Genomic DNA, 20,297 nt, shown 5'->3' on the forward strand with positions numbered 1-20,297 from the left:
CAGGTGGTTGGTTTGCTGCTGAAGCTGCTCCGACAGGTATAGTAGTAGAGGCTTTTTGTCAGGGGCTCGGAATAGTAGATAATAACGAACTGAATTTCTATACCCTAGTAGCAATTCCCATCCTGCCCCCGATCGGTTTTCTCTAATCCTCATTGGTCCGTTCGTCCCGTCTCCGGTCCCACCCCTTCGTCCCGTCCGTCCGTCGATCCGTCGATCTCGATCTGTTTGTCCGGTTATTAAGACGCTGCGAGCTCCCCTTCTCTTCTTTCCCTTTTTCCTTCCTGTCCCCGATATATAGATATAGATATAGATATATATATATATATATCTATAGATATTATACACATCCACATCCACATCCACAAACCCATACCCATACCCATACCCATACACATAAACGGTGAGTGCTCATCGAACCCAATCGAACACCGGCAACAACCTGAAAACCTGAAAAGAAAGAAGGAAGGACCGAGAACGAAAGAGGATGGACCTCTTCCTCTACAACGACACCCATCGCCTGTGGATCTGTGGTCCCTGTGGATTCGCCGTGCGGCCCGCCCATCTCGCCGCCCACCTGGCCAACCGCCATCCCAAGCATCCCTCCGCGGCCACCCCGGCCCTCCGCCGGGCCGCCTGTGCCCTGATGCTCAAGCGGCCCTGCTGGGACCCCGCGCGGGAGCCTGACCGTCCGGTCCCGCCGCCCCCGGCCCCGGGGAGTCCACCGGTCCCGGGGCTCCCCGTCCACCCGGGCTATCGCTGCCCCCACCCCGACTGTGCCTACATCGTGTGCAATCCTGAGAGCCTCCTGCGGCACCGGACCCGGATCCATGCGGACCGTCGACCCCGGGGCCGACAGCCCCCGGCCAGCCAGGTGTCCCCGCTGCCCCCGTATCGGACCGTCAGCTGTCAGCGCTTCTTCCCATCCGGTGCCGGCAGCGGTTTCTTCCAGGTCACCCCACCCGCGCACACGGAGCGGGCCCGCCAGGCAGCCACCATGGGTGAGGTGGAGTTCATCCGGAGGCAGGTGGCCGGGGCCCTCGCCGAGGACGCGGCGGCGGCGGAGGCCGGGGCCCAGCGGGTGCCGGACCCGGATGCCAAAGCGCCCACCGAGATATCCCCCTGGCTGGAGCTCACCCGGTGGCCCGAGTTCCTGCATGGGCATGCCTTCACAGCGGTGGCCCCGCTGGCTGCGCCACCAGATCCCACGGCTGAGCCCCTTCTGACAGTGTTCAGCGCCAGCGTCGAGCGGCTGATCGAGGCGGCCTACCAGTCCATCAAGACGCGGCGGATCAACGAGTTTGACCAGGTGAGTCGGCAAGCAAGCGAGAAATATACATATATTGGCACTCCCACACCACATGCACTCCCACACCACATGCGCGCACGTGCACACCCATATGCCATATGCATGTAGAGAGGGAGAGATATATATATATATATGTGCGTGTGCATGTGTGTGTGTATACTATGTATATCGATCTATATCTCTCCGTCTATACATCGATTTGTATGGATGATAATATCCAACGGATGGCTAACCCTGTTCAATCCGGTCCACCAGATCCGAATCAACAGCTTCCTGCAACGGCCACGGGTGTGGGACCGGCCCATCCTGATCCAGCTCCGGCCCTCCACCTACCGGGCCTACCGGCAGGTCTGGCAGCGGCTGATCTGCTTCGCCTACCGCACCAGCCGCCCCAATGCAGCCGTGCAGCTCGGCCACCAGCTCACCACTGCACAGCTGGCGGCCCTGGACCGGATGGAGACGGCGGCAGCGGAGCTGCTGTCATTGCCCTCGCCACCACTCTGCACACCCGGGCCCGGGGCGGCGGATCATCCACCATGGACCACAGGAGGGGGCCCATGGGTCGTCATCCAGACGCCCCGTGGGGGGGATCGGGATCGGGACCCGGAGGGGGACCGGAGGACCGAGCGGCGCCATGCAGCATATGAGCAACTGGACCATGCCTGCCTGGACCTGTCCATCGCGCTGCTGGACCACCCACTGAAAGGGGATCTCTTTGAGAGTGCGGTGGTGGCCTTCCTGGCAGTGTTGGGGGTGGATGTGGAGAAACAGACCTTCCGGGACCCCTACGCGTTCACCAGCTCCCTGTCCGGGCTGATCAAGATGGCCCAGATGCTGGTGGCGCAGCGCGCGGTGCAGATGGCGGACCATGGTCAGGTTGAGCACCCGGCAGATGCCCTGGAGGCCATGCGGGAGCGGTTCCTCCTCCCGGGGGTGGCTGCCCCCTTCAACTGGCTCACACGGCTGCGCACGTTTGGCAAGCGCATCCAGAACACCACCACCAGTCTGGGATATATCTACTGGAGCGATGACCAGCAGACCCTGAGCTACAAGGAACTGCACCTGACCATGGCGGGCCTGCGGGGCTTCGTGCGCACCCAGGTGGAGCTGGCCCAGCTGGAGCTGGAGGGGCTGTTCCTGCTGCATGAGGAGGAGACCCGGGAGGCGGTGGTGCCGCGCCTGGCCCTGGTGGAGCTGGCAGACGACCCGACCAACAACCGGCGTGGATGGAACTTCCTGCAGGACCACCGCACCCGTGCAGCGCTGCCCACCACAGGAGAGCAATGGCTGATGGACCGGGTGGTGGCCACCGACTGGCTGCGGGCTGAGTGGGTGGGGGTGCGGCCGCATGACCACCAGGTGATGTGGCACACCACCGTGGTGGATGCCTACCTGGGACAGGTGGACCAGTTCCTGGAGCGGCTGCTCCTGCTGATGCACCTGACTGCTGGGCAGCCGGCGCGGGCCACTGAGCTGCTGGGGATCCGACACAGCAACACTGTGTGTGGCCAGCATCGCAATCTCTTCATCGAGCATGGGGTGGTCAGTCTGGTGACGGCATACCACAAGGGATACAGCATGACAGGGTCCACCAAGATCATCCATCGCTACCTCCCGGCGGAGGTCAGTGAGCTTGTGGTGTACTATCTATGGCTGATCCTGCCCTTTGCACGGGCAGTGCAGGCCCTGGCCCATGGCACCCGGCAGGCACGCTCCCCCTTCCTGTGGCCACGGGGCCCCAATCTGGCAGCGGGGGCATGGGACAGTGGCCGGCTGCGGGGGTGCTCCAGCGTGAGGCCCACATACATCTGCAGACCAAGCTCAATGTGATTTCCTGGCGGCATGCAGCAATTGCCATCTCCCGGGCACACCTGCAGTGTGGTGGGTTCAAGCGTGACTACAGTGCCGATGATGGGCTGATCGACCAGCAAGCCGGCCATGGGTCCTGGGCTGCTGGGACGGTGTATGCCCGGGGGCTGCAGGAGGCACCTGGCCATATCCAGGCACGGCGGGTGCAATACCGGGCCATCAGTCGGGAGTGGCATGCCTTCCTAGGGTTTCAGGTATCACTAGGCCCGCGGAAGCGGGGCTGGGGGGAGGGAAAAGGGGAGGAGCCAGCAGCAAAGCGGCAGCGGCAGCAGCAGCCGTATGTGACTGTTGAGATGAAAGAGAACTAGACACTATACACCCATTCATCATTCATCTTAAGGGATACACTGTTTGGTATGTGGGGGGTGTATATATATATATAGATGTAGATGTAGATATATAGCGAGATATATAGCTAGATGGAGAGATAGATAGAGAGAGAGAGAGATATATATATATTGTTCGATTCCACTTTGTTTCCTTTCTTCTTCATCGATTCCTTCCCGTAAGCTTGGCACCATTAGCTTGACGAACGCTATTGTTGGATTAGGGTTACCCGTCCATGGCCCACAGCAAGTGTTGGGCTTCATTGCACGCACACAGGCCACCCAGGCCGGACAGGGCATGCAGGAGTGGTGTGGCCCACTGCCCGTGTATGGGATGACCGCGCGGCAGCAGCGGAAGTGGCAGATGTTGTGGCAGCTTGCCATGCCCACCATGGCGAGGCCCCAACAGGCGCCCCATCGAGCCCGGGCTCGGGCGGTCCATATGTTCCCCGGGGCCGGTCGGATCCTAGAGCAGGGTGGGAACCCCGGCAGTTATCGGGCCACAGAGGGGCGTGGGGTGAGCCCCGGAGATCAGCCCACAGCCGGGCATGGGGTGAGCCCCGAGCATGTGGAAGAAGCAGAGGAGACTGGCAATGCAGGCAGCACCGAGCCGGCATGGATGATGAGCCCAATGGAGCGTGCCTGCTTGGAGTTTTGCATTGAGCTGCTCAACCAGCGCCACCGTGCCCATGAATATGAAAGCCCCCTTGTGTGTGCCATGGCGGTGCTCGGCTGGGGGGAGACTGGGTGGCGTGATCCCGACAGTTACCCCCCCATTTTATCGCGGATGATTGTGACGGCTCAGCTCAGTGCTTTCATGAACATTCATTGTCAGCATGGCAAACAATGCCATGAAAGCAATCGAGACAAACAGCTGCTTAGCGAGGCCACACACAACCATATATAAGACTTCTTTGTGTAAATAGACTCTTCTTTCTTTTCTTTTCCTCTTCAGATTCGATATTCTCGTCGATGGCTACAATAGTCTAGATAGGAATTCAGTTCATTATTATCTACTATTCCGAGCTCGTGACATAATATCGAATCTCACCCTTTCTTTTCAACACACACCTACTTCATTGGCTCGATCCAGTGATCGTAGAGCCATAGTAGTGTGCCCCTCTGACCGACCGATAGACACCGATACCGACGCAACGAACCCAGCAGACATGCCTCGCCTAAGAAACACCATTGCCTCTACTAGAGCCAACCGGAACGAAGCGAATGATGATGAAACCAACCGAAACGAGGCGAATGACAATACCAACCAAGAGAACCGACGATCATCTGTGTTCATTGATGGAGATGATAATGAAGAACAACAAATGGTGACATTGGAGGAGTTCCTCCAGTTCGTCTCTGAAAAGCCTGAGTGGCTGTATGAGAAGCTCTGTTCAATCCACCAACGATATGAAGAGTGCATTGACGAACAAGGAGTGCAACGTGCTGAAAGAGAACTCCAAGGCAGAACCAAGGATGGGGAGATTGCTCTTCTGCGCTGTGAACTGGAGGAAGTTAGAGAACAACTTCAGGACCGCATTGACAACGATGAGCATGTCCAACGGGAGCTAGCAGAGACTAGGTCTGAGCGTGATGCATATAGCCGCCAGATTGCAAAGATGGCCATGCAGTTGACCAACAGCGGCAATCAGGAACCCATGCCAACAACCACTAGTGTCCGAAAGACCACCAAGATTCCTGATCCCCCGATGTTGACTGATGGTAAGGAACCCCAATTCGAAGACTGGCTGCTCCTGATGACCAAAAACTTACTGCCAACGCCGACCATTTCGACAATTCCCAACTCCGTATGGCATATGTGGCTAGCCGCTGTGAGGGCAAGGCCTGGAAGCACATCACCCCTCGTATGCGAGAGGATGCCATGAACCCATATACTGATTCAAAGGACATGCTCGATCATCTGAAGACCATTTATGATGACCCGAACCGCATCGCCACTGCAAAGCATCATTTCCGACAACTTTATATGAAAACCAGTGACAAGTTCCATGAATTTCTGTCTGAGTTCCTGTACCTTGCTGCTGAAGCAGATGTTGCAGAAAAGGACTGGAAGGATGAACTGTACACCAAGTTGACAACCAGGCTACAAGAGTTGTGTATCGCTGACCGCATCAAGGATAACACCTTCCAGGAGTTCTCCAGCGCAGTCTCCCAGACTGCCAGTTTCCTTGAGGTTATCGGCCACCAGGCTCAGAGGAAGCGGACATTCACCCTCAACAAGGATATGAGCAAGGGAACTAATCGAGCTGGGACCACCTTCAAGAAAGAACCAACCCCATCCTGGAGCACCACCCCACATACAAGTAACGCTGAACGTGACCGATTGATGAAGGAAGGCCGATGCTTCCATTGTCAGGAACATGGACATCTCGCTCGTGACTGTCCTACCAAGACTTCAACCTCTGAACTAAAGGAACTCGAGCAGAAAGCACCTGTGAATGAGATAAATGATGATGCGGGAAAAGTCTAGCCCAGGAGCAAGTCTCCAACCTGGGCCTAGATGGTGTCAACCTAGGCGAGTTAGATCTCAGTCAACTGATTGGGGGACAGGGATTCAATGTGAATAGTCAGATAGCTTACAATGGAATCAGTATCCCTCTGACGACCCTGGCTGACACTGGAGCAAATGGTTATCTCTTTATGGACACCCAACGAGCAGTTGGATTAGCAAAGTTCTTTGGAGTCCCAACACGACGACTTGATACACCCATAGGAACAAAGGGTTATGATGGAGGAACTGGCTCAACAATTACCCATGCCATTATTTGTCACTTGCTTATTGATGGGCGGCGGTTCTTGAACCAACCTTTTCTGATTGCTAATTTGGGACAGCATGATGTGATTGTTGGACGTAAGTGGTTCGACAGTCAGGATGTGTGGTTGAACGTCAAACACCGGAAGCTGGTATGGCCAGAGCAGCGAAGCCTCTTGGATGAAATCCAGTGCAAACAGTACTTGGTGGCTCCAAAGCAGATTCTTCAACATTCCAAGCCTGATCCCATCCACCAAGCTGATATGGAGCGACGTGATCGACAAATTGAGAAGAAGGAACAAAGAGAGCGATATCGAGTTCCCCAGAAAGAGGAATCAGACCGGCGAATGAATATGGCTAAGATGTCACGTGCTCTCAGGGGCCAGTCACTCCTGACTGACCAATCAATGGAATCAGAGGACCTCTCTAGACCAGTCATGGCCAACCAGAAATTACAAAGGGAGACAACATCTCACCAAGTAGCCCAAATTGATATTGCAGCAATTGGAGCAGCACCATTCCAACGACACCTGAAGAAGAAGGACACTGAGGTCTTCATTGCTAGCCTGTCTGAAATTGACCGCATCATTGAAGAGAAACGCGAGGAGGACCGCCAGAAAGAAGATCACTATGAGGAAGAACTAGTACAACAACTACTACCCAAGCAATATCAGGAATATGCAGATGTTTTCTCCAAAGCAGCTTCTGATGAACTGCCTCTTCGACGGGCAAACGATTACCAAATTGAACTTGAAGATGGGAAGACTGCAGAAAGAGAAGTGGGTTATAGCCCTTTGTACAAGCAAACTGCAGAGGAATTGGAAGCCGCACGGGACTACATTGTGGATAACCTCCATAAGGGATTCATTGGACCCAGTGCCGCACCCTTTTCATCTCCCATCTTGATGGCACGGAAGCCAGGAGGCGGACTGCGATTCTGTGTTGACTACAGGAAGTTGAATGCTATTACCCGAAAGGATCGATATCCCATTCCACTGGTGAATGAACTGATGGAGAGGATCAGTGGTGCAAAGATTTTCACAAAACTGGATATACGACAAGGATTTCACCGAATTCGACTTGACCCAAAGTCAGAGGACCTGACCACCTTCAGAACACGATATGGAACGTACAAATACCATGTGGTTCCCTTTGGACTCACCAATGGACCGGCAGCGTTCCAGCGCTTTATCAATGATACTCTCATGGACTATTTGGATGAGTTTGTCACTGCATTTGTGGATGACCTACTCATCTATTCAAAGGATGTTGTGGAACATGAACTTCATGTCAAGAAAGTTCTTGAACGACTGCGTGCTGCAGGGCTCCAGGCCAGCATTAAGAAATGCGAGTTTCATGTTACTCGGACGAAGTATCTGGGGTTCATCCTGACAACAGATGGCATTGAAGCAGATCCAGAGAAGACTGCAGTGATCCGCAATTGGGCTGTGCCAACCACTATTCGAGGTGTGCAATCGTTCCTTGGGTTCTGCAACTTTTACCGAAGATTCATCAAGGACTATAGCCGTGTTGCAAAGCCACTGAATCACCTAACAAGAAAGGATGTGCCTTTCACCTGGATTGGACAGCATCAGGAGGCCTTTGAGGAGCTGAAGAGACGCTTAACAGATGCCCCAATACTGCGACACTATCATCCTGAACTAGAGACGAAGTTGGAAACTGATGCATCAGATGGGGTAGTAGCTGGAGTGCTCTCCCAGAAGCATGGAGATCTCTGGCACCCGGTGGCTTACTACTCTAAGAGCATGTCTGATGCTGAGCGCAACTATGAGATCCATGACAAGGAGATGCTAGCCATCATCCGTGCACTGCAGGAGTGGCGAACTGAGCTAGAAGGACTGCAACTCCGAGAGCGTTTCAACATATATACTGACCATCGCGCTCTGGAATACTTCATGACTACTAAGAAGTTGAACGCCCGACAAGCCCGGTGGGCTGAGTTCCTTTCCCAGTTTTACTTCCTAATCTGTTACCGCCCTGGCCGAGAGAATACTCTGGCTGATGCCCTAAGCCGACCCAGTACAGAAGTGCAGAGAAAGGATGATTATCGCCAACAGATTTTATTGAAACCAGAATCTGTTGAACAGCCAATGGAAACTAACCAGATCAATGAATGTGCTGAAGTCCACACTATCAACGTGCTAGAGCCCACCCTACAAGTTGTAGACCGAGTACTCAGTGCAAACCGGAACTCTACCACAGCAGAGGAACATCGTGAGGAAGCTCGGACGGGAAGGAATGATTGGAATCTGCAAGATGGACTACTATTGAAGGGAAATCGATTGTTTGTTCCTGATGATGACCCTGAACTCCGCACCCGGCTACTTGATGAAGTGCATGCACAGGTATCAACTGCACATCCAGGGAGAACAAAAACCCAACAGCTCATCAGAACACGGTACTACTGGCCAACTTGGAGACAAGATGTGGAGAGATATGTACGGAATTGCTCAAAATGCCGGAGAGCTGAGAACCCACGTGATCGTGCCCCTGGACTGCTCCAACCCTTACCCATTGCAGAGCGGCCCTGGCAGCACATATCTATGGATTTTCGCTCCTTCCCAGCTGACAAGAGAGGATTTGATGCCGCACTAGTGATTGTGGATCGATTTAGCAAGAGACCTATAAGCATTCCTTGCAAGAAGACTGCCACTTCTGAAGATGTTGCACGAATGTTCATTGAGCATATTTATCGCCATAGAGGACCCCCATTGACTATTGTATCTGACCGTGGACCCCAATTTGTATCGGCGTTCTGGAATGAGTTCTGTCGGATTCTTGGAGTGAAGCTGAAGCTTTCCACAGCGTATCATGCCCAAACTGATGGGCAAACTGAGATTGTGAATCAGCATATTGTTAACCGTCTCAGACCCTTCATCAACCGCCATCAAGACAATTGGTCTGAGTTATTACCCTTGATTGACTTTGCTGCAGCTACACTGCCTTCAGAATCAACAGATGCCTCTCCATTCCTCATTGACTGTGGATATGAGCCTCGAACTTCATTTGACTGGACCCCAGTTGGAGAAGACCTCCCCCGGGATGAGAAGGTTAGCCGACGACGGGCGCAGGAAGCTGTCAAAAGAATGGAGGAGACATGGACAGCAGTGGGCAATCAGATTAAGCAAGCCCAGGATCGACAGAAGAAGAAAGCAGACCGTCGACGTCGCCCTGTCGATTTTGATGTGGGTGATAAGGTGTGGCTCTCCCTTCGTCAATATCAAACAGACCGACCGAACAAGAAGCTTGACAGCCAGATGGCTGGACCCTTCCCGATACTTGAACAGGTGGGTAACTCCTACCGGTTAGAGCTCCCTGACTCGATGAAGATACACCCTGTTTTTTCGCCAGACAAGCTACGACGGGCGGCGAATGATCCCTTGCCTGGACAGGTGACTGAGCCTCCAGAACCGATTGTGGTGGCTGATGAGCAGGAGTGGGAGGTGGAGGAAGTGCTTGCTTCACGCATATCTCGACGTCAGTTGCAGTATCAGGTGAAATGGATAGGATTTGATGAGGATCGGACATGGTACCCAGCAACCAATTTCAAAGGTTCTCCACATCGCGTACGTGACTACCACCAACGGTACCCAGATCGGCCAGGACCACCTCGTCGACTACAGGAATGGCTCAAGGCCTGGGAGGAAGGAGTTGATGAGATTGAGGACCACCCTGATGATAACATGCCCACATAGAGTCTGAGGACAGACTCCGCCTAAGAAGGGGGTTATGTGACGGCTCAGCTCAGTGCTTTCATGAACATTCATTGTCAGCATGGCAAACAATGCCATGAAAGCAATCGAGACAAACAGCTGCTTAGCGAGGCCACACACAACCATATATAAGACTTCTTTGTGTAAATAGACTCTTCTTTCTTTTCTTTTCCTCTTCAGATTCGATATTCTCGTCGATGGCTACAATAGTCTAGATAGGAATTCAGTTCATTATTATCTACTATTCCGAGCTCGTGACAATGATCAAGCTTGCGCGGTTCATGGTGGTGCAGAAGGCACTGTGGTTGGATCCCCATGTGGGGGACATTATTCAGATGTGGCAGGCACAGGCTAGCACGGCGAATGGCACAGTGAATGGCACAGTGAATGGCACAGTGAATGGCACAGTGAATGGCACAGTGAATGGCACAGTGAATGGCACAGTGAATGGCACAGTGAATGGCACAGTGAATGGCACAGTGAATGGCACTCCGAATGGCACAGTGAATGGCATGGTGAATGGCACTCCGAATGGCACTCCGAATGGCACTCCAAATGGCACACCGGCTAGCCCAATAGCATGGCCGTTGGCCAGTGCAGATGCCCAACTGGCCGATATCGATGAGGGCTGTGATAGTGCCAGTCCCACACGCTCCACCCCCACCACGGTGCACGATCGCCCGTCATTTCATGACCATGTGCAGCAGATGGTCAGCCGCTTCATGATCCGTGGCACCCATGGGCCCATGCAGACATTGCTCGACTGGCGCACATATGGGTTGAAGATCCATTACAATAGCACGGCGCCGGGCCATGTGGCGTGGATGGGAGCCGATGAGCTGTTGTACAAGGATCTGCATTTCACGATGGGTGAATTCCGTGGGTTCATCCACAGGCTGGTTGGGGCCACACGGGAGCTGCTGTGTGAACTATTATGTATTGCCGATGGTTCCAGCAGCGCCCACACCCCAAGCACCATGCCGCTGCCCGCCATCCCGTGGCAGGGCTTGTATGATGATCCCACCCAGGGGCACCCGGGCTGGAACTTTTGCATGATCGCCGGACCCGGTGGCCCGTGGATGGCCGGTGGTGGATGATCCAGCGGCTGCGCACAGAGCGCCCCGTGCAGCAGCAATTCATGCGCCGGGGGGCGATCCACGGCCCATTGGTGGCACAGTATCTGGCCCGGGTGGCCCGGTTCAAGGAGAAACTGGCCGTGGCCATCCATATGACGGCGGGGCAGCCGGCACGGGCCCCCGAGCTGCTCAGTGTGCAGTATGTCAACACGCCGAACAACCAATTCCGCAATGTGTTCATTGAGGATGGGATGGTGACACTGGTGACTGCATACCACAAGGGCTTCCATGCGAGCAACGACAGCAAGCTGATCCACCGGTATGTGCCACGGGCGGTCGGGGAGTTGGTGGTGTGGTATATGTGGCTGGCGATGCCATTCATTGACCAGTTGACAGCGTGGCAGGCCGGCACTGCGCATGGCACGGTGAATGGCACATTGAATGGTATGTCGAATGGCACATCGAATGGTATGTCGAATGGCACATCGAACGGCACATTGAATGGCACACAAGCCGGCACGGTGAATGGCATGGTGAATGGTACAGTGAATGGCATGTCGAACGGCACATCGAACGGCACATCAAACGGCACAGCGAATGGCATATCAAACGGCACACTGAATGGCACAACAAACAGCATACCGATTGGCACACGAGCTGGCACAGTGAATGGCACAGTGAATGGCACACCGATTGGCACACAGGCCGGCACATCAAATGCCATGTCGAATGGCACATCGAATGGCACACGAGCTGGCACAGTGAATGGCACATCGAACAGCACATTGAACGGCACATGGAATGGCACACCAAATGGTACGGTGAATGGCATGTTGAATGGTAGACTGAACGGCACATCAAACAGCACATCGAACGGCACACCAAATGGCACGGCGAATGGCACATCAAACAGCACATTGAATGGCACATGGAATGGCACACGAGCCGGCACGGTCAATGGCACACTGAATGGCACGGTGAACGGCATACTGAATGGCACACTGATTGGCACACAAGCCGGCACATTGAATGGCACACGAGCCGGCACGGTGAATGGCATGGTGAATGGTACAGTGAATGGCATGTCGAACGGCACATCGAACGGCACATCAAACGGCACAGCGAATGGCACATCGAACAGCACATTGAACGGCACAACAAACAGCATACCGATTGGCACACGAGCTGGCACAGTGAATGGCACAGTGAATGGCACACCGATTGGCACACAGGCCGGCACATCAAATGCCATGTCGAATGGCACAACGATTGGCACACTGAATGGCACGGCGAACGGCACACTGAATGGCACATTGATTGGCACGTCGAACGGCACACCGGCATGGCAGCCCCCAGCCCATATTTATGGGGCCCCGACCCGGGCATGCAGCGGCCATGGACCCCCGAGCGATTCCGGGAGGTGTTGAAGCGGGAGACCCAGGCCCGGCTCGGCCAGGCATTGAATATTCCGGCGTACCGGGACATTGCCATTGGCATCAGCCGGCGGTTCCTGCGGGCATCCAGCACATTCACCAGTGACCGCCAGGATGAAACGGAGCAGGCAGCGGCATTGGATGCTGACTGTGAGGACGGCATGGATGCGGACCAGTGGATGGCGCATATGACGGATTTACAGGCGGGCCATTCATCGCACGTGGCGGGGATGGTATATGGGCGGCAGCTGATGGAGCAGGCGGGCACAACAAGCCACCGGCGGGCGATGTTCCGGCAGTCCAGTGTGGATTGGCACCAGTTTCTGGGGTTCGGCTGCGGCACGGGGGTTCCAGGAGATGTCCATGCCGACATTGATGCCGGTGGGCTTCGGGCTGGCTTGGTGGATGAAGGCAGCTGTCCAAGCCGCTGTCCCGGTCAGGAACAGGTTAGGGCTTGCTTGGTGGATGATCCCAGTCAGGAACGGGTTAGGGCTTGCTTGGTGAATGATCCCGGTCAGGAACGGGTTAGGGCTCGCTTGGTGAATGATCCAAGTCAGCAAGCGGTTAGGGCTCGCTTGGTGGATGAAGGTAGCTGTCCAATTCACCATCCCGGTCAGGAACGGGTTAGGGCTTGCTTGGTGGATGATCCCGGTCAGGAACGGGTTAGGGCTCGCTTGGTGGATGATCCCGGTCAGGAACGGGTTAGGGCTCGCTTGGTGGATGAAGGTAGCTGTCCAATTCACCATCCCGGTCAGGAACAGGTTAGGGCTCGCTTGGTGGATGAAGGTAGCTGTCCAATTCACCATCCCGGTCAGGAACAGGTTAGGGCTTGCTTGGTGAATGATCCCAGTCAGGAACGGGTTAGGGCTCGCCCCGTGCTCGGGAAACGCAAGCGGGCCCCATGGCAGGTGGAGGCTGAGGAGCACCACATGGAGCGGCGCCACCAGCTGCAGACCATGGACATGGCCGCTGCGCTGCAGCAGATGACCGGTCAGGCCGGCATGCAGTTCCAGGGCATCCAGGCACCCGCCATGGCGGCGATCCAGCAGGGCAAGAGCCCCGTGGTGGCAGTCATGCCCACCGGCGGTGGGAAAAGCATGTTATTCATGTTGCCCGCGTGGGCCGTCCCCGGGGGCACCACCATTGTGGTGGTGCCATTGATCTCGCTGCGGCAGGATATGCAGCAGCGGGGCCGGCGGCTAGGCATCCCATGTATGGCATGGGACCGGCAGCAGCCATGTGATGAAGCAGCCATTGTGCTGGTCACACCGGAATCGGCTGTCACCCCCGATTTCCATTCATTCATCAACCGGTTGGTGGTGATGCAGCGGCTGGACCGGGTGGTGATTGATGAATGCCACATCATTATGAACCAGCAGAAGAACTTCCGGTCCGCCATGGCACAGCTTGGGAAGCTCGTTCGGGCCCGTACACAGATGGTGTTTTTAACGGCCACATTGCCCCCCGAGATGGAACCGGAGTTCAGCCAGCGCATTCACCACCCACAGGATCAGATCGATATATATCGGGCCCGCACGAGCCGCGGCAATGTGGCATATGGGGTGTGGCGGCCACCGATTCCACACACTGCACCACATGGATATGGATGGGAGCAGGATGCCCGGATTATTCAGTTCCTGCAGGCGCAGCTCCAGTGGGCCCGGGCCCGGGGGGGGAAGATGGTGATATATGCCAACCGGGTCCACCAGGTGCAGGCGATGGCGGCGGTATTGGGATGTGAGGCGTATTTCAGTGGGCAGGTGGACCGGGGTGGGATTTTGGGGCGGTTCATGGGAGGGGATTCCACAGTGCTTTGCGCGACCAGTGCATTGGGCATGGGGGTTGATATTCCAAATATCCGAGTGATCATTCATCTTGGGACGCCCCGGACGTTATTGGATTATGCACAGGAAAGTGGGCGAGCCGGGCGGGATGGGAAGGCCAGCCAGGCGATCATTATCCAGCCGGCGGGGTGGGCGGAGGATGAGCGGCAGCTGGGCACACCGGAGGTGGAGGGGGAGCTGGTGCAGCAATACATGGGGGTGGTGGCAGGTCGGGGGTGCCGGCGGGTGGTACTGGACGATTATCTGGATGGGACGGTGAATGGATACCGGCGGCAGCATTGCGGGGATGACGGGGACGAGCAGGCATGTGATGGGTGTAATGTGCAGTGGCATGTAGGGGACGTGGGTGGTGATGAGGCCGGGCATGAGGCCGGGCATGAGGCTGGGCATGAGGCCGGGTGTGTGGGCTTGCACCATGGCCCAGGGCAGGCGGTTCGGCCAGTGTTAGGGCTGGCAGATGACCCAGACTGGCGGGCGCGCAGTGCCACGAGGCGTTCCAATGGTCGGGGGCTCAGGCGCGGAATGGAGTATGATTCCAGCAGAGCAGCGGGCTCATGCAGGCCAAGCCGAAGCCGGAGCCATAGCCCACGCCGGAGCTATTGCCCACGCTGGAGCCATAGCCATAGCCCGAGCCATAGCCATAGCCCGAGCCATAGCCCGAGCCACGGCCAGCACCAGCGCCAGTGGGCCGCGGCCGACATTCAATTCCGCCGGCAACAGTCCCAGGCATGGCTGGATGAGGAGTTTGGGGAGCAGGAGGCTCAGCAGTGGCGGGATCGATGTTATATCTGCGCCATGGCCCAGGCAGATGACCAGCACGATTTATATTCATGCCGGCATGCACGCAGCCAGGCAGCCAAGCAGTGGATGCTGCAGGTTCGCCGGCGGATCCAGTACAGCCGATTCAGCGGGTGTTTTTCATGTGGGATGCCGCAGACGATATGCGCCGGGTGGGAGCCAGGAGGCCAGTGTCAGTACCGGGGGGTTTTGATCCCCATGGTGGCGATGATGCTGCATGGGCCATGGGGGGTGGGCATTCGGGAGGCATGGCAGCGGCGACTGGTGGGATTGCAGGTCGACGGCGCGGACATTGGGGCGGTGATTGGGTGGCTGGGGCAGCGCAGCCGGGCGGGCCATAGCCAGTTGTTTGAGGAGTTTTGTTGGCTGCGGCGGGTGAGTCAGGAGGTTGAGTTGGGGTTGGAGTTGGGAGGCAGAGAGATGGAGGATTGGCCAGGACCATAGCGATGTATAGAGATGTATATAGAGTTGTATGTCAAGATGTATACAGTGATGTATATAGTAATGTATATAGCGATGTATATAGAGATGTATATTGATATGTATATTGATATGTATGTGTATATATATATATATATGTATGTATGTATGTATGTAGCCCGGCAGCGGAGATATATAGCATGGATGGGAAGGCGTTGAGGGTAGATATTTGAGTATGGCAGTGGATGAAGGCCGAGGGTTTCATGGACATGGGATGGACATGGACAAGTGCATTGGCCGTTGAGGGCACATGCAGACTGGTGGTAGTGAATGATGAATGATGAAGATTATGAATGATGGATGATGATGGATGATGATGGATGATGTGTGATTGTGAATGGGCCAGGGTGGTGAATGATGTGTATGACAGGTGGTGTATGGGAGCATGGCATTGGGTGGCAGTGGGTGTGAGTGCAGCAATGTATGCAGTGTGGGCAGGCAGTGGACATGGCAGCATGACATGGACCGGTTGGACCACCGGTTGGACGACCCGTTCAATTACCCATTGAACCATGTATTCGATCACTGGTTTCAACCATGTATTCAATTACCCATTTCGATCAGCCATTTGATCAGCCATTTGATCAGCCATTTGATCAGCCATTTGATCAGCCATTCGATCAGCCATTCGATATCAGGCGTTTCAATACACGCATTCAACCACCCATTTGACAGCCCGTTCAACCAACTGTTCAATCACCCGTTTGATCACCAGTTTGATTACCCATTCAACCATGCATTCAATCAGCCATTCAACCATGCATTCAATCAGCCATTTAACGGGTTCGATTACCCATTTAACCATGTATTTGATCACCCATTCAACCATGCATTCAATCAGCCATTTAACGGGTTCGATTACCCATTTAACCATGTATTCGATCACCGGTTTCGACCATGTATTCAATCAGCCATTCAATCAGCCATTCAATCAGCCATTCAATTAGCCATTCAATCAGCCATTCAATCAGCCATTCAATCAGCCATTCAATCAGCCATTCAATCAGCCATTCAATCAGCCATTCAATCAGCCATTCAATCAGCCATTCAATCAGCCATTCAATATCAGGCGTTTCGATACACCCATTCAACGACCCGTTTGACAGCCCGTTCAACGACCCGTTTGATTACCCATTCGACTGGTTCAATCACCCATTTGACAATGCTTTCAATCAGCCATTTAACGTGTTCAATTACCCATTTAACCATGTATTCGATTACCAGTTTCGATTACCAGTTTCGATTACCAGTTTCGATTACCAGTTTCGATTACCAGTTTCGATTACCAGTTTCGATTACCAGTTTCGATTACCAGTTTCGATTACCAGTTTCGATTACCAGTTTCGATTACCAGTTTCGATTACCAGTTTCGATTACCAGTTTCGATTACCAGTTTCGATTACCAGTTTCGATCAGCCATTTCAATCAGCTGTTTTTAATAGACCCATTCGACCACCAATTTGACAGCCCGTTCAACCAACTGTTCAACCACCCGTTTGATCAGCCATTCAATCAGTGATTTGACCCGTTCAACCATGCATTCAGCCATACATTCAATCAGCCATTCAAGCATGCATTCGATTACCCATTCGACCACCGGTTCGATTACCCCGTTCGATTACCCATTTGACCATGTATTCAATGACCCATTTCGATCAGCCATTTCGATCGGCCATTTCAATCAGCCATTTCGATACACCCGTTCGACCACCCGTTCAACCATGTATTCAATCAGCTGGTTCAATCAGTTGTTCAATCAGCCATTTGACAACCAATTGAACCACCCATTCGATCAGCCATTCAACCATGCATTCAACCAACTGTTCAATCAGCCGGTTCAATCACCCATTCAACCATGTATTTGATCCAGCATTTGACCGGTTCAAGCATGCATTCAAGCATGCATTTGATCAGCCGTTTGGCCCGTTCAATGACCCGGTTCAATGACCCGTTCAACCATGGATTCAACCAACGATGATCACCCATTTGACCAGGTATTCAACTGCACATTTTCATCAGCGATTTGACAAGCCGTTCGACCACCCATTTGAGAGCCGGTTCGATTACCCATTTCACGATGTATTCGATCAGCCGTTTCAATCAGCTGTTTTAATACACCCATTCGACCACCGATTTGACAGCCCGTTCAACCAACCGTTCAACCAACCGTTCAACCAACCGTTCAACCAACCGTTCAACCAACCGTTCAACCAACCGTTCAACCAACCGTTCAACCAACCGTTCAACCAACCGTTCAACCAACCGTTCAACCAACCGTTCAACCAACCGTTCAACCAACCGTTCAACCAACCGTTCAACCAACCGTTCAACCAACCGTTCAACCAACCATTCAATCACCAGTTCGATCACCAGTTCGATCACCAGTTTGATCACCCATTCGACCACCCGTTCAACCATGTATTCAATCATCCGTTTTGATCAGTTGTTTTGACCATGCATTCAATGACCCGTTTCATTGGCCATTTGACAACGCGTTGAACCACCCATTGGATCAGCCATTCAAGCATGCATTCAATTACCAGTTCAACCACCCGTTCAATCACCCATTTGACCGGTTCAATCACCCATTCGACCGTGTATTTGATCCGGCATTTGACCCGTTCAAACATGCATTCGATCAGCCGTGTGGCCCATTCAATGACCCGATTCAATCACCCATTCGACCACCCGTTTGAGAGCCCGTTCAATGAGTCATTTGACCCATTCAGCCATTCAATCAGCCATTCAATCAGCCGTTTGACCGGTTCAAACCACATGTTTGGCCATGCATTCAACCAGACATTCGACCAGACATTCGACCAGACATTCGACCAGACATTCGACCAGACATTCGACCAGACATTCGACCAGACATTCGACCAGACATTCGACCAGACATTTGACCAGACATTTCATCATGCATTTGGTCACCCATTTGATCAGCGATTTGACCCATTCAATGATGCATTTGATCATGCATTCAATGATGCATTTGATCATGCATTCAATGATGCATTTGATCATGCATTCAATGATGCATTTGATCATGCATTTGATCATGCATTTGATCATGCATTTGATCATGCATTTGACCATGCATTTGACCAACTGTTCAATCACCCATTTGACCATGTATTCAAGCACACATTTTCATCAGCCATTTGACCACCCATTTGAGAGCCCATTTGACCGGCCGTTTGAGATCCATTTGAGAGACCATTTGAGAGACCATTTGAGAGCCCATTCAAACCGCCATTTGACCAGCGGTTGAAGGATGGATTTGGCGCAGGCGGGAATGGGCATGACAGGGGGTGATTTGGCGGAGGAGGAGGTGGTGGTGATGGTGTGGTGGTGCGATGCAGGTGGATGTGCATAGCATAGGGGATGTGCATAGCATAGGGGGATGATTTGGACGATTGCCACAATGGGTGGATGGTGGATGGGGATGGTGGATGGGGATGGTGGATGGGGATGGTGGATGGGGATGGAAGTGAAGCAGTTGGGCAAGTGTGGCGGCAGGGATTGGATGGATTTGGGGTGGATGTCGAGGACGATAGTGGAGTGGTGGGATTTGTGGGCGAAGAGCATGGGGCAGCAGCATGGGGCAGCAGCATGGGTTGGAGGTGGTTAATGAATTGGTAGGAGAATTCGGATGGTTACAGAAGCAGTGTACGGAGGTTAGGATTAAGATTTTGATATGGATATATAGATTGATATGGATATATAGATTGATATGGATATATAGATTGATATGGATATATAGATTGATATGGATATATAGATTGATATGGATATATAGATTGATATGGATATATAGATTGATATGGATGTTGACAGGGATATATATTGACGGGGTTGGTTGAGGGAGAGAATTGGGATGCAAGAGTGGTTGGATAGAGATGTATATCATACAATATAGCGATGGGTGGGAATGGGATGATGATATATATTGGGGCGGGGTGATGGATGAGGCGACGGGTGAGGCAGCAGTGAACAAATGGATGAATGAAGGGGTGGGCAAGCGGTGAAGAAAGCGGTGAAGAAAGCGGTGAAGAAAGCGGTGGGCAAGCGGTGGGCAAGCGGTGGGCAAAGGGTGTATGGGGAGTGGTGGCAGGCGGTGTGTGGGAGGGGGCAAGCGGTGGGCAATGGGTGAATGGGGGCGAGGTGGAGCGAGGAGGATTTTGATGGCGGAAAGCGGTTGGGGGAGGGAGAAGGGAGGTATTTGGTATTGATGATATGGATGATATGGATGATATGGATGATATGGATGATATGGATGATATGGATGATATGGATGATATGGATGATATGGATGATTGTTACAGACACCAACACATCAATCTCACGTGAGAATGCGGGGAGACAAGGCAGAATCATTGGACAAGAAAGGAAGAAAGAAATGCAGGAAAAGCAGGGATCAAGCTGATATCCGATGGACATGTCACGTGATCATCTACTCCAGATATACCCCCAAGGGAGTAGCCGAAAGAGTATATATCAAGACACGGCATGATTGGATCGACCCAAAATATACTCCTGGAGGAGTAGACGCAGGAGTATACCGGGAAAGATATATAAGGACGCTCATTCATGTACTTAGCTTAGTTCTTCGCGATCAATTCAAGTCTTACAGCATTGGTTACCTTCTAGTTTCTGAC

General features: G+C 53.4%; 6 protein-coding genes across 6 annotated transcripts; all 6 read left to right on the top strand.

The window, feature by feature from the left end:
• Positions 1 to 484: 484 nt before the first annotated feature.
• ACHE_80827S (uncharacterized protein) lies at positions 485 to 3,136 on the top strand (the record flags this gene model as incomplete). The annotated part of the gene is made up of 2 exons (XM_043284240.1): positions 485 to 1,306; positions 1,562 to 3,136. 2 exons carry the CDS (start codon positions 485 to 487, stop codon positions 3,134 to 3,136), a joined length of 2,397 nt encoding a protein of 798 aa, XP_043141440.1.
• Positions 3,137 to 3,799: 663 nt separating this feature from the next.
• Positions 3,800 to 4,408, top strand: ACHE_80828S (uncharacterized protein; the record flags this gene model as incomplete). The annotated part of the gene is made up of 1 exon (XM_043284242.1): positions 3,800 to 4,408. One exon carries the CDS (start codon positions 3,800 to 3,802, stop codon positions 4,406 to 4,408), a length of 609 nt encoding a protein of 202 aa, XP_043141441.1.
• A 262-nt stretch (positions 4,409 to 4,670) lies between these two features.
• On the top strand, positions 4,671 to 5,387 carry ACHE_80829S (uncharacterized protein; the record flags this gene model as incomplete). Its single annotated transcript, XM_043284243.1, has 1 exon — positions 4,671 to 5,387. The coding sequence occupies one exon, from the start codon at positions 4,671 to 4,673 to the stop codon at positions 5,385 to 5,387; it is 717 nt and encodes a 238-aa protein (XP_043141442.1).
• A 4,881-nt stretch (positions 5,388 to 10,268) lies between these two features.
• ACHE_80830S (uncharacterized protein) lies at positions 10,269 to 11,105 on the top strand (the record flags this gene model as incomplete). The annotated part of the gene is made up of 1 exon (XM_043284244.1): positions 10,269 to 11,105. One exon carries the CDS (start codon positions 10,269 to 10,271, stop codon positions 11,103 to 11,105), a length of 837 nt encoding a protein of 278 aa, XP_043141443.1.
• Positions 11,106 to 11,146: 41 nt separating this feature from the next.
• ACHE_80831S (uncharacterized protein) lies at positions 11,147 to 12,511 on the top strand (the record flags this gene model as incomplete). Its single annotated transcript, XM_043284245.1, has 1 exon — positions 11,147 to 12,511. One exon carries the CDS (start codon positions 11,147 to 11,149, stop codon positions 12,509 to 12,511), a length of 1,365 nt encoding a protein of 454 aa, XP_043141444.1.
• Positions 12,512 to 12,678: 167 nt separating this feature from the next.
• Positions 12,679 to 15,603, top strand: ACHE_80832S (uncharacterized protein; the record flags this gene model as incomplete). Its single annotated transcript, XM_043284246.1, has 1 exon — positions 12,679 to 15,603. The coding sequence occupies one exon, from the start codon at positions 12,679 to 12,681 to the stop codon at positions 15,601 to 15,603; it is 2,925 nt and encodes a 974-aa protein (XP_043141445.1).
• Positions 15,604 to 20,297: the final 4,694 nt, after the last annotated feature.

The sequence above is a fragment of the Aspergillus chevalieri genome, chromosome 8, assembly GCF_016861735.1.
Source record: "Aspergillus chevalieri M1 DNA, chromosome 8, nearly complete sequence".
Classification (NCBI taxonomy): Eukaryota; Fungi; Ascomycota; class Eurotiomycetes; order Eurotiales; family Aspergillaceae; genus Aspergillus; species Aspergillus chevalieri.